General features: G+C 33.4%; 1 protein-coding gene across 3 annotated transcripts in view; it reads left to right on the forward strand.

The window, feature by feature from the left end:
* The window catches only part of IFT74 (intraflagellar transport 74), a 90,311-nt gene that overhangs the window by 13,561 nt on the left and 65,909 nt on the right, over nucleotides 1-10,841 (forward strand). The window contains exons 1-6 of one of the 3 annotated variants that reach the window (XM_024754740.1): nucleotides 741-870; nucleotides 3,052-3,100; nucleotides 4,639-4,737; nucleotides 4,904-4,964; nucleotides 7,341-7,400; nucleotides 8,660-8,721. In XM_024754740.1, coding sequence (XP_024610508.1) covers nucleotides 852-870; nucleotides 3,052-3,100; nucleotides 4,639-4,737; nucleotides 4,904-4,964; nucleotides 7,341-7,400; nucleotides 8,660-8,721 — 350 coding nt within the window. In that variant the 5' untranslated portion in view covers nucleotides 741-851. Of the gene's footprint in view, nucleotides 1-740; nucleotides 871-3,051; nucleotides 3,101-4,638; nucleotides 4,738-4,903; nucleotides 4,965-7,340; nucleotides 7,401-8,659; nucleotides 8,722-10,841 lie in introns of those variants that run through there. The other 2 variants (XM_024754748.1, XM_024754757.1) reach the window with 2 other exon arrangements.

Consider the following 10,841-nt stretch of genomic DNA (forward strand, 5'->3'; position numbering starts at 1 on the left):
AGGAAGATAAACAAAAGAAGGATATCTTGGAACAGTTTCAGGCTGTCCTTTATACCTTCCCATGCCTGTACATACTATATGAACTGACAAGAAGGGAGTCTTTTGACCTTTCCTCAGGGTGTATAATATTACATTAGATTCTGCAGACCTGAAGTAGAGAATCATGTAGAGTAATAATATGAATGCTTGCTGAATGATGGAAACTCTTTAATACTTAATATGGCTATCTTGTGATGTAATTATATCTTTTCTTCTCAAGATGAAAATTTCTTTATTTTTTTCTGATTTTAATGGTAATATATACTTACTGTAATAATGTTGAAAATATGAAATTATATAAAATAAAAATGAACTATTATATCATTATATAGGGATAAACTTTGTTACTATTTTTTAATGTAATCCTCCAGACTTTATTTTACAGAAATGGAATTATAACCATTTCCTATGATTAAATAAGAACAAATAGGTGGACATTTTGCTCCTTTCCAGTTTGGGAGTACTATAAATACATCTACACATAGAATTTTAAATTTTAAAGAAATGTATTATTTAATTATCATAGAATTTTAGAGGTTAATTTTATTTAATATTTCAGACATTTAAAATGTAAGGAAAATTTTACAAATTATATAGAATCTTAGTTTTTTTTAATATTCTCTTTGCAGTCTTAACAATATTAGAGGCACAGTCTTTTTCTTGTTTATTAAAGCTGAATCTTGTTTGTCATTTAGATGCCACCTGGAACAGCAAGACTGGGCTCTCGTGGTGGTCCCATAGGGACAGTAGGAGTTCTGTCCTCTCAAATCAGAGTTGCTGATCGTCCTGTGACACAACAAGGTTTGAGTGGAATGAAAACTGGGATGAAAGGTATCTATTTTAAGAAGATGAGTATATTTTGTACAAGTATTACAGTATCATATTACTAAATCAGAATTGTAGACTGAAAGAGGCTATTTTACTCAATTCTTATTCCTTGATTCACAAAATTGTAAGGGTTAAATAAAAGAATGAATGTGAAAATTCATTGTGAACTAGGGAGTTATATACATATATTAGCTATTTTAATCTTCATTTTTCTTAACATAAAAGTTTGCTGTAACTTTTCCTAAATTGAAGTATAGTTGATTTACAATGTCATGTTAATTTCAGGTGTACAGCATAGTGATTCAGTTATATATACATATATGTGTATATATATACTCCTTTTCAGATTCTTTTCCCTTATAGGTTTTTACAAAATATTAAGTATAGTTTCTTGTGCTATACAGTAGGTTCTTGTTGGTAAACTTTGCTATAACTTGAAGAAATTTGAAATAATTTAAAGAAAAGAAAAGCTCAGGAATAAAAATTAGATTTCTAGTACTATATAGAAATATTCTGAAATACTTTTTTTTTTGGTTTCTATACCAAAATGACACTGGTAAGGTATTTGTGTATTTATGAGTAGTGAATCAAGAATTGTTACTTTTGGTAATAATATTCCATTATAATGCTTAAGTAAGGAAGTGAGGCTAACGCATAGATTTATATACTACATCTCTCATTATGCCTCTCTGTGTTTAGAAAGGCATAATAATATTATATGTTATGATTCAGAAAGTTGGTCTATAATATATATATAATTCAAAGCATGGTGAACTGTTTTATAATGAGCTTTTTATTTTCTGTATTTGTGCAAATGACTTATCAGGGATGAAGATACTCTACTGGTACAAAATTAATTATAAGATGTCATACTACATTCTGTAATGCAGTATATCATGCCTTTCAGGAGACTTAAATTTTCTTACTTGTATTATAATACCCTTAGCTCACTAAATATTAAAAACCAATTGATTACTGGACTTCCCTGGTGGTCCAGTGGTTAAGACTCCATGCTTACGATGCATGGGGTGTGGGTTCAATCCCTGGTTGAGGAGTAAGATCCTACAAGCTGTGTGGCGTGGCCAAAAGATGAGAAAAAAAAAACAATTGATTATTTAGAAATGCTTGCTTAATAATTATCAATACTGTGAAGGAAAATGAGTCAAAATTTTGTAGTTGTTTAGTCTTTAAAAATGTCTTCATAGAAGTGTTTATGTTTAATGTTATTTAAAAACAAGGGTAAGAAACATACTACAATTCTATAGAGAATTCATCAAATTTTATTACTGTGTTAATTTCTCCTTTAGAACAGGACCAGTATCATTTAAGATAGTAATTTTCTACTTCAAAGCCTTGTGCGAAAGAGTTCTGATTGTTACCATCATGCACCACTATCTGCTGTGACTTTTGCTCTTACCTGTTCCAGTTTCTCATTTCCCATTCTAGTGAGACATTCTCTCCCTCTTCTCAGCATAGACCTCAGTCAGTACTCCCTAGCCGTTTCTCTCATGCCTTGCAGGGCACTTTACCTCTCTCAAGTTTTGGGACATTTAACCTAGGAATACTTTTTTAGTCCTACTGAAATGTAAGATTATGTTTCTTTCTAAAAAGTCTCTGAAAAATTTATGTAAAATCATAATATCTTGCCTACATTGAGAAATTTGTAGTCTAAATCTGCGCTGTCCATTATGATAGCCAATAGCTATATGTGGCTATTTAAATTTAAATTAATTAAAATTAGGTAAAATAAAAATTCACTTCCCAGTAGCACCAGCCATATTTCAAGTGGTCAGTATTCCCATGCAGCTACTTTATTGGACAGTGCTGCTATAGAATATTTCCATTGTTGCAGAAAGTTCTTTTGGTTAGCCCTGTTCTAGACCCCCTTAGACCCAGTTTCCATTCAGCCAACCTGACCTGTAGAATCCACTGTTTTTGTTTTTGTTTTTTTGAGTCCATTGTCCTGACACTCTTTGTGGTCTTAATTCAAGCTTCCATTATGTCATGATGCTAAGATATTAGTTCTCTTTTCTATTTCAGTGCTTCTTCCTTATTTTCAGATTTACTGGGGCATTTGTGAGTACTATTAGAGAGCTGTTGAGTGTAATTCTGGTTGTGCTTTGGATTTGCTATTTTGATGGCATTTTCAAACTGAACACTAATACTTAAAAAAATGTTTTTTAGGTCCCCAGAGGCAAATTTTAGACAAATCTTATTATCTTGGGCTTCTTCGGTATGTTAAATACTTTTTTTCTATGCATGATCATGAAGTTTTAACTACGGTACTTATTAAGATAATTAGGTTGTAAAGCAATTATACTCCAATAAAGATGAAAAAAAAAGATAATTAGGTGTCTGTTAATTCCTAAGAATTTTGTATTCTAACATCATTTTTGGTTAATTTGGCTGTAAATAGATGTCATACAAAATGTGATACAGTTAGGCTGAGGTTTTAAATTTTATGTATTTGAATGTATGTGAACTATATATTTCAAGTTCACTGTTTTTCATTTAATAATAATAATCTTTTATGCTTCTTTCACTAGTTATTCTGAAATATATTATTCAAACATATATGAATATTATGTATTAATGATATATGTATTAATATGTATATGTATTAATGGTAAAATATATATGCTTATTTATAATATATTTAGTACAGAGTTTTAAGTAGGTATGTATTTGGTCAGTTGCTATAAATGTGGCCTAATTTTAATTAATTCATAAGCTTTGTTATATATCTCTAAGTATGCAGCTCTAAATTAAGAACTCTTTTCTCTTTCTATACCTACCTTTTTCTCTGCTCAGGTGTCCTACTTTCTTATCTCCATTTTTCCATTACACTTTGTTTTCTTGTTGGCTCATCCTCTATATCTTCTTTCTCTCTGAATTGCATTCCATTTAATGCATCCTTGTATCGTGTCCTGAAAGCTCTGTTTTCTTTCTTAGTCCTTCTTAATTCTTTTGTTGTTCAATTACCTGAATCCTTTTGATTCTCAAACTGCAGAAGGCAATAGGAGAAGGGTAGGTTTTCTCCATCTGTCCTCAAAGTTGACATCAGTAAGAAAGATAGTGAGGCCATCAGTTGAATAGCATCTTTTGATATCCAGCCACTTTTTAATCAAAAGAAGGGAAGGTGATAGAGCTGTTTCTCATCATTGCATTGCCTCTCTTCTTCAGGATTTGTGCTTCTGTATTAAAAAATACTTTTACCTATTTGTGTAGTTGACTGTAGAGCAGTGGTTCTCAGTTGGCAGTGATTTTGCCCCCCAAGGAACATTTGGCAATTTTTAGACACATTTTTAGTTGTCATAATTAGGTTTGGGGGGTGTGCCACTGGCATCCAGACCAGAGATGCTGATAAACATCCTACAGTGCACAGAATACCACCCACCTACCAAAGTATTATCCAAAGACCTAAAATGTCAATAGTGCTGCTCTTGAGAAACCCTGTCCTAGAGGGTAGCAAGAGCTGTAAGGGTGACAATTAGGTATCTACTTCTGTCTTAGATTGTACCAGTTTGCCCAGGTTTCCATACCAGTAGTGTTTCATCTTTCTTAATGAATAGAGAACCTGTATCAGTTTATCAGTTGGGATATACCTCCTTAATCAAATAAGCCACTTAAATTGTTTTTCTTTTTTTAGTGAAATTTCACAAAACCATTTATATTATTGTTACACATTTATGAAAAGTTTGTTTTGTTTAACTAGAGAGACTGTTTTCTGGATTGGAAGTATTACTGACCTTTTAATTTCTTTTCACTTAGAAGTAAAATAAGTGAACTTACAACAGAAATCAATAAACTTCAGAAAGAAATAGAAATGTACAATCAAGAGAATTCAGTATATTTGTCATATGAAAAGAGGTGAGTAATTTTGCAGTTAAAGTATGCAAGATATGTTTTTATTATGAGTAACATTTAATGTAGTATGTATCAGGAGTTTAATACTGAATTTGTAGTTATACATAATATTCATAATGTTCATCTGCCTATTTCTGTATTTATGAGTGTTTTTATTTTATGTTTCCAGAGCTGAGACTTTAGCTGTTGAAATCAAAGAGTTTCAAGGACAACTAGCAGACTACAACATGGTATTTGTTCTTTTCTGAATTTCTTTTGAATATTTTCATTGTTTTTTACCAGTTTAAAAAATGTTATTTTAAATACCAAATAATACATGAATACATATGTAGTGAGAAAGATTGAAACCATAGAAAGTGTAGATATTAAAGTTTCGCTTTGCTTTCTCCCTCCTTTCCCTCCCCAGAAATAATTTGGCTTAACAGATTGATAAGTATTCTTCAAGCCTTTAAAAAAAAAAAAAGAATTTATCAATACTTAAAAATACAGAAACATGCACACATTTTTTCCCTAACAATGTTAAAATAATAATTTTTAAAGTAGATAAAAGTTATTGGGTACTAGCAATGTCATTACTTTAAAAATGTTTTTGTCTTTCTATGGAGTGTTGTCATCATGAAATTTTAAAAATTTAATTACTTAGTCCACAAATTACCTTCATCAGTATGTTTCATTCAAAATACAGTGTTTGCCTTCTGTCAAAATAGAGTATCTAACATAAACATAGTTTTGCTTCCTAATGTGGACTTCCAGAAGATGCTTCCTAATGTGGATTTACAAAAGAAATGATCCCGTTGGCAGTGTTGATTACTGCCTCAATCTTTGGGGTAATCTTGGTCCCATGAAAATTTCTAGTGGCAAAATTTTCTTCCTTCCTAGTCTGTAGGTACTTTAGGCAGCAGTGGTCTCTGGACTTATTGAAAACTTTTATCTCACTTCTCCAACTAAAAAATAGTGTTACAGGGCTTCCCTGGTGGTGCAGTGGTTGAGAGTCCGCCTGCCGATGCAGGGGACATGGGTTCGTGACCCGTTCTGGGAAGATCCCACATGCCACGGAGCGGCGAGGCCCGTGAGCCATGGCCGCTGAGCCTGCGCGTCCGGAGCCTGTGCTCCGCAATGGGAGAGGCCACAACAGTGAGAGGCCCGCGTACCACAAAAAAAAAAAAAAAAAAAAAAAATAGTGTTATACAAAATAAGAAACATGCCACCATAATGGTTAGGTAAATTATGATATACCTACTTGATATTGTTACATTGTACTCATAAACAAAATTTCTCTGATTATAGTATATTGTAATTTTCACATTTGTTGGACTTTATAATCCATAATATTCTGTAAACGATGTTCTGTTCTAAATATGAGAAAAATAGTTTTTTTGTTTGTTTGTTTTTGTTTTTGCGGTACACGGGCCTCTCACTGTTGTGGCCTCTCCCGTTGCAGAGCACAGGCTCCGGACGCGCAGGCTCAGCGGCCATGGCTCACAGGTCCAGCCGCTCCGCAGCATGTGGGATCTTGCCGGAACGGGGCACGAACCCACGTCCCCTGCATCGGCAGGCGGACTCTCAACCGCTGCGCCACCAGGGAAGCCCAAAAAATAGTTTTTTATAAAATACAAAAAGACATTAGATGAAAGGGATTTTTAGTTGTACTAGAATGCATTAGGTAAGTTACTTAATATAAAAATATTAATAGCATGTGAAATATGCTATTTGTAGGTTTTTCTCTGATACAGAGAAAGCAGTTAGTTAGCCAGATATCTAACATACAGTAAGGTCTCAATAAATATTAGAGCTCATTAGCACTTACTATTCATATCACAAGTGAAAACGTGATATATAGTAATTTATATTACATTAGGAAAGCTTAGTCTTTTAAAATCAATTACATCCAAATAGTTTGCTTTTAGTAGCCTCCTGTTCAGATTCTGGCTCTACAACTTGCTAAATTTCTGTATCTGCAAAATGTGGACGAAATATCTACTTCATAGAGTAATTGTGAAAATTAAGTGAAATAATACATCTAATAAGTTCAGAACAGGGTTTGGTACAAGGTAAATAGATAAATATGTTTGCTATTCCTGTCATTGCCTAACTCTTTGAAGTACGCTAACTAGTGTTCTGTTTGTGCCTTGCCCTGCTTTTTTAAAAATTTTTTTTTAATTTTTAGAAGACCAAGAAAATCATTTTACATTTACAGTGGTGTAAATTTGTAAATCCGTTAACATTCCTCCCCCCTGAAAAGAAAAAAAAAAACAGAGAGAGTGAGAGATCTTCCCCCAGATTTTGTCTTCTCAGCATCCTTCTTTATAAGCTCAGACATCTTTTCAGAGCAGACAAAGCTCTTTGAGGTACGATCAGCAGGAAGAGTAGTTCATTACTGCCTACTTTTCCACCCTAAAGATGTAGTTTATTGATTGCCGTAATTCATAGTGTATGCTTACTTAGATAGCTCAATATTTGTTTTTGTCTTAGAATGTAAAGTACTTGGAAGTATTAATACTTAAATGACTACTCATTAGTTGTAAGATTGAATACCTATATTATGGATTACAGAGAAAATTTATGAAGACTAATATAATATGGTTTTTTTGTACTTTTCTTTTTAGTTGGTAGATAAACTTAATACCAATACGGAAATGGAAGAAGTAATGAATGATTACAACATGGTAAGAAAATTTATAAGTGTAAGCAATAGATCTACATTGCCTCCAAAACAAAGCATTTATATCTAGAAATAATTTGATAAAACCTTATGTACCTTGGAGATAGGTATTACTCTGATCCTAAATACTACTGTTATAGTTGAGTTCCTTTAGTTGCTCTTTTAAAATTTCTTCCTGTTGGTTGGCTCTCCCAAGTGGATGCTTCAGTGTCTTTCTGCAAGGCTGTGTTTAAACTGGTCTCTCACTAAGCATTAGTTAGGGAGTCCCGTCTACATATATATTATGTATATAATATACATAATATGTATTATGTATATAAACTAGTTTCTATATAAATTAGTATATATATATACTAATTGTATATGAATTAGTTTGCAATACTTCTGGTTTAATGTTTGTGGAAATGGAGCTGAGTACTCAATGAAGAGTTTTATTAGAAAGGGAGAAAATGAATAGTTACCATATGATGCCAGACATAATACTACTTTTGATTAGTAAATGAGAATTTATGTTCAGTGGTCTTGGATTATTTGGTAGAAAACAGTAAAATGATAATTGCTAGCTTAATTGATTATAAACATTTGGAAGAAAATAACATACAACTTATAGCATAGTTTATAATTTATTTATACAATCAAAGCCTATTTTATAAAAGCATAGGATTTATAGAATGACTTTTCTAAGTTGGGATTCTGTTAATAAAAGCAATGATAATGTAGTGAAATTATTCTTAGCTTTAAAACACAGGAGAATTCCTGATTTAAAAACTGTATTTTTAACGCCAAATGTAAAAAAGTAAAATCTTTGTGTTTTCTTAGTTTTTTGAGATGGGTCCAAATTCTAGGCTGAATATGCTCAGGTAGAGTCAACTAGGAGTACTCAGGTAAAATCCTAAATGATTTAAGAATACAACTTGCATTGGGTGTAAATTTAACATATTACTAATCAACTATTGAACACTTAAAAAAATCTTGAAATTCTGTTTACATTAATGAAGTTTACATTAGATTACTTGACAGATCAGTAAACAATGAATATTTTTGGTGTGAGATTACAATGCCTGTGAAAAAGACCATTTATTTGTATTTGGTGTTTGTAGTGGTTTGTTAAATGAAGCATACTGTATTTTTTAAAACTTTGCCTGTGGCATTATGATTGTTATAATAATCTCTAATTGGTTCATAATCAGAACAACCTTTAAAGAGATAGTTTGGCCCAATGGTAATTTTTATCAATAACTTTTGTGTTAACTCTTTATTCAGCTTAAAGCTCAAAATGATCGAGAAACACAAAGTATGGATATTATATTTACTGAAAGACAAGCGTGAGTACATTCCATTTAGAAATCAAACAGATTTATAAGTAACTTGTATAAGGTAGTTTAACTTCTGAGCCATTTAATTCTTTACAATTTTGTTAATTGGTTTTTCCTGATATATTCTTTATTTTAAAAAGTTGAATATTTGCAATACAAATTGTATTGTTTATGTATCTTATCTTCATTCAGAGAAATAAAATTTCTACGTCTTGGAGTTTAAAATCTAAGATGGATAAGAACATCTTCATCTCTACCATTTGCAATTTTAACTTGAGCTCTTTTTTTAAAAAGATTTGTTTATTATTTATTTATTTTTGGCTGCGTTGGGTCTTTTTTTTTGAACATCTTTATTGGAGTATAATTGCTTTACGATGGTGTGTTAGTTTCTGCTTTATAACAAAGTGAATCAGCTATACATATACATATATCCCGATATCTCCTCCCTCTTGCGTCTCCCTCCCACACTCCCTATCCCACCCCTCTAGGTGGTCACAAAGCACCGAGCTGATCTCCCTGTGCTATGTGGCTGCTTCGCACTAGCTATCTATTTTACATTTGTTAGTTTATATAAGTCCATGCCACTCTCTCACTTCGTCCCAGCTTAACGCGTCGGGTCTTAGTTGCGGCACACGGGATCTTTGTTGAGGCATGCAGGATCTTTTATTGCGGCATGCAGGCTCTTCATTGTGGCGCACAGGCTTCTCTCTAGTTGTGGCATGCAGGTTCCAGAGCACGTGGGCTCTCTAGTTTGCAGCACATGGGCTTTAGTTGAGGCACGTGAGCTCAGTAGTTGTGGCACGCAGGCTTAGTTGCCCCGCGGCATGTGGGATCTTAGTTCCCCGACCAGGGATCTAATCCTCCCCCCCTGCATTATAAGATGGATTCTTTACCACCGGACCACCAGGGAAGTCCCTAACCTGAGCTTTTTAACTAATTCGAATTATGAGATTTAAGCCCCAGTCTAATGAAATGCACATTATTATTCAGTGGGCTATTTATGTTATTTCATTATTCAATTATTAATTGATAATTAGTTGTTATATTAGTAATCTAATCATAGATGTAGATTATTTGTGCATCTTTATATATAACCTGGTTAAAGACCAAATACCAAGTAACTTTGAGTTTCGTTATAAGGTAAATGTGGCAGTGACAGTAATGACTACAAAGATAATAAATGGATGTAGTGTAGTTATCTTAGCCCATTTGGGCCGCTATAACAAAGTACCATAGACTTGGTTACTTATAAACAACAGGAATTTATTGCTCACAGTTCTGGAGGCTGGGAAGTCCAAGATCAAGGCACCAGTATAGTCCTATTCTGGTGAAGGCCCTCTTACTGGTTCATACCTAGCACCTTATCAAGGTATCATCACATAGTGGAAGGGGCTATGGAGGTTTGTGGGTCTTTTTTTTCAGTACGCGGGCCTCTCACGGTTGTGGCCTCTCCCGTTGCGGAGCACAGGCTCCGGACGCGCAGGCTCAGTGGCCATGGTTCACGGGTCCATTCGCTCCGCGGCATGTGGGATCTTCCCAGACCGGGGCACGAACCCGTGTCCCCTGCATTGGCAGGCGGACTCTCAACCACTGCGCCACCAGGGAAGCCCTGTGGGATCTCTTTTATAAGGGCCCTAATCCCATTCATGAGGACTCCACCCTTATGACCTAATCACCTCCCAAAGGCCCCAACCTGCTAATACCATTACCTTTGGTGGTTAGTATTTCAACATATGAATTTTGGAGGGACACAAATATTCAGACAACAGCATTAGTTAACATAATTATTCTTTATTGACTTTTTGATCTTAATTACTGTCTAAAGCAGTGCAAACAGAAGATGAGCTATTTTGTACATACTAATACTGCACACATTTTGTTCCATAAACTTATCAATATCAATTTCCTTGAGAAAAAGGATAATAATTAACCAAAATTATGTAACATCAAACATACTGTCATATTACCTCTGCATGTACAGTAAATATTTGATGAAGAATAGGATTTTAAATATAAGGATGAACTATTTGAAGGATAAATGTAATTTTCTATTGATGAAAAACAAAGGAATCTCATTTTCCCCATCTATCATTTGATGCTACTGTAAAGTGCTGTCTTTTTTTTTTTTT

Source organism: Neophocaena asiaeorientalis, unplaced genomic scaffold (genome assembly GCF_003031525.2).
Source record: "Neophocaena asiaeorientalis asiaeorientalis breed wild unplaced genomic scaffold, Neophocaena_asiaeorientalis_V1.1 scaffold379, whole genome shotgun sequence".
NCBI lineage: Eukaryota > Metazoa > Chordata > Mammalia > Artiodactyla > Phocoenidae > Neophocaena > Neophocaena asiaeorientalis.